The 3,528-nt window shown below is 45.9% G+C and overlaps 1 protein-coding gene across 1 annotated transcript; it reads left to right on the forward strand.

Moving 5' to 3' along the window:
- The first annotated feature begins 313 nt into the window (after window positions 1-313).
- On the forward strand, window positions 314-955 carry LOC127329384 (uncharacterized). The gene has a single exon (XM_051355911.1). It carries the CDS (start codon window positions 314-316, stop codon window positions 953-955), a length of 642 nt encoding a protein of 213 aa, XP_051211871.1.
- Window positions 956-3,528: the final 2,573 nt, after the last annotated feature.

The raw sequence follows: 3,528 nt of genomic DNA on the forward strand, positions 1-3,528 counted from the left end.
TTTCTCTCATCCATGCAACGCCCGTCATCCATCCCTGTGCCTACAGTATTTTAATCCTGCTGTTTACTATAATCACTACTGCTGTCTTTGTTACTCTGCTTTGTTATTTCACTATCGCCATCTTGCTATAAAACTGTTACTACTTATAAACTCTTGCGAGCAAGTCTGTTTCCAGGTCCAGCTGAATTGACAACTCCGCTGTTAAGGCTTTCAAGTATTCTTTGTCTCCCCTTGTGTCGAATCAATAAATTGGGTTTTACTTCCCGCGAAGACTGTTGCGATCCCCTATACTTGTGGGTCATCAGTACTCACCATGTGTTTTGTCAAAGCTGCGGAGGAGGGGCTCCTGGCAGATCTGTATGGATGTGCTCTCAAGCAGCATGTCTCGATCTATGCTGACGACGTGGCTTTGTTCATCAGGCTAGAGGTGCAAGATATTGTTACCACGAGGGAGATTCTGCGCTATTTTGAGGAAGCATCGGGGCTTAGTGTGAACTACAGGAAATCTTATGCTGTCGTCATAAGAGGGGAAGTGCTGGACAAGATGATGGTCAAGCATCTGCTGCGGTGCAAAATCGGGGAGTTTCCATGCATGTACCTAGGGTTGCAGTTGTCCACGGGGGCTTTGAGCCGTGCACACTGGCAACCTGTGCTCGACAAGGTCATCGCGTCCCTCCCAGCGTGGCAATGGGGGCTCCTAACAAGGTCAGGCAGGTTGATTCTCATCAAGTCAGCGGTCACGGCTCGGCCAATCCATCAGTTGTTGATCATGGAGGCGCCGGTTTGGCTCATGGAGGAGATTGACAAGTGGACGAGGGCGTTCTTTTGGGCAGGTAAGGGGGTAGTCAATGGAGGGCAATGTTTGGTGTCCTGGCAGCAGATCTACAAGCCGGTGTGCTATGGTGGCCTAGGCGTGCACAATCTCAGGTTACAGGGGTTAGCGTTGAGGATCTGATGGGAATGGCTCCGTCGTATGGATCAGGCCAGACCTTGGCAAGGCCTGCCGGCGATGAAGGACAAGGAGGCGTTAGAGGCTTTCAATAGCCTGGTGGCGATCAAACTTGGGGATGGTGCAAGAATTCTCTTTTGGACCGATAGATGGGTGATGACGCGTAAAGCACATGCCCGTTGGGAACCCCAAGTGGAAGGTGTGATGCGTACAGCAGCAAGTTTCACTCAGTAAGAAACCAAGGTTTATCGAACCAGTAGGAGCCAAGAAGCACGTTGAAGGTTGATGGCGGCGGGATGTAGTGCGGCGCAACACCAGGGATTCCGGCGCCAACGTGGAACCTGCACAACACAACCAAAGTACTTTGCCCCAACGAAACAGTGAGGTTGTCAATCTCACCGGCTTGCTGTAACAAAGGATTAACTGTATTGTGTGGAAGATGATTGTTTGCAGAAAACAGTAGAACAGTATTGTAGTAGATTGTATTTCAGTAAAGAGAATTGGACCGGGGTCCACTGTTCACTAGAGGTGTCTCTCCCATAAGATAAACAGCATGTTGGGTGAACAAATTATAGTTGGGCAATTGACAAATAAAGAGGGCATGACCATGCACATACATATCATGATGAGTATAGTGAGATTTAATTGGGCATTACGACAAAGTACATAGACCGCCATCCAACTGCATCTATGCCTAAAAAGTCCACCTTCAGGTTATCATCCGAACCCCTTCCAGTATTAAGTTGCAAAGCAACAGACAATTGCATTAAGTATGGTGCGTAATGTAATCAACAACTACATCCTTAGACATAGCATCAATGTTTTATCCCTAGTGGCAACAGCACAACACAACCTTAGAACTTTACATCCTTTGTCCCAGGTGTCAATGCAGGCATGAACCCACTATCGAGCATAAGTACTCCCTCTTGGAGTTACAAGCATCTACTTGGCCAGAGCATCTACTAGTAACGGAGAGCATGCAAGATCATAAACAACACGTAGATATAACTTTGATAATCAACATAACAAGTATTCTCTATTCATCGGATCCCAACAAACGCAACATATAGAATTACAGATAGATGATCTTGATCATGTTAGGCAGCTCACAAGATCCGACAATGATAGCACAATGGGGAGAAGACAACCATCTAGCTACTGCTATGGACCCATAGTCCAGGGGTAGACCACTCACTCATCACTCCGGAGGCGACCATGGCGGCGTAGAGTCCTCCGGGAGATGATTCCCCTCTCCGGCAGGGTGCCGGAGGCGATCTCCTGGATCCCCCGAGATGGGATCGGCGTTGGCGGCGTCTCTGGAAGGTTTTCCGTATCGTGGCTCTCGATGCGGGGGTTTCGTCACGGAGGCTTTAAGTAGGCGGAAGGGCAAGTCGGAGGCGGCGCGAGGGGCCGGACCATAGGGCCGCGCGGCCGGGGCAGGGGGCGCGCCGCCCTCTGCTCTGGCTGCGTCGTGGCCCCTCTTCGTTTCGTCTTCGGACTTACGGAAGCTTCGTGGAAAAATAGGCCCACGGGCGTTGATTTCGTCCAATTCCGAGAATATTTCCTTACTAGGATTTCTGAAACCAAAAACAGCAGAAAACAGCAATCGGCACTTCGGCATCTTGTTAATAGGTTAGTTCCGAGAAAATGCACGAATATGACATAAAGTGTGCATAAAACATGTAGATAACATCAATAATGTGGCATGGAACATAAGAAATTATCGATACGTCGGAGACGTATCAGCATCCCCAAGCTTAGTTCTGCTCGTCCCGAGCAGGTAAAACGATAACACAGATAATTTCTAGAGTGACATGCCATCATAATCTTGATCATACTATTTGTAAAGCATATGTAGTGAATGCAGCGATCAAAACAATGTATATGACATGAGTAAACAAGTGAATCATAAAGCAAAGACTTTTCATGAATAGCACTTCAAGACAAGCATCAATTAAGTCTTGCATAAGAGTTAACTCATAAAGCAATAATTCAAAGTAAAAGCATTGAAGCAACACAAAAGAAGATTAAGTTTCAGCGGTTGCTTTCAACTTGTAACATGTATATCTCATGGATATTGTCAACATAGAGTAATATAATAAGTGCAATAAGCAAGTATGTAGGAATCAATGCACAGTTCACACAAGTGTTTGCTTCTTGAGGTGGAGAGAAATAGGTGAACTGACTCAACATTGAAAGTAAAAGAATGGTCCTCCATAGAGGAAAAGCATCGATTGCTATATTTGTGCTAGAGCTTTGATTTTGAAAACATGAAACAATTTTGTCAACGGTAGTAATAAAGCATATGTATCATGTAAATTATATCTTATAAGTTGCAAGCCTCATGCATAGTGTACTAATAGTGCCCGCACCTTGTCCTAATTAGCTTGGACTACCGGATCATCACAATGCCTTTGTTTTAACCAAGTGTCACAAAGGGGTACCTCTATGCACTTTGTACAAAGGTCTAAGGAGAAAGCTCGCATTGGATTTCTCGCTATTGATTATTCTTCAACTTAGACATCCATACCGGGACAACATAGACAACGAGATAATGGACTCCTCTTTTATGCATAAGC

Source organism: Lolium perenne, chromosome 2 (genome assembly GCF_019359855.2).
Source record: "Lolium perenne isolate Kyuss_39 chromosome 2, Kyuss_2.0, whole genome shotgun sequence".
In the NCBI taxonomy this organism is placed as follows: domain Eukaryota; kingdom Viridiplantae; phylum Streptophyta; class Magnoliopsida; order Poales; family Poaceae; genus Lolium; species Lolium perenne.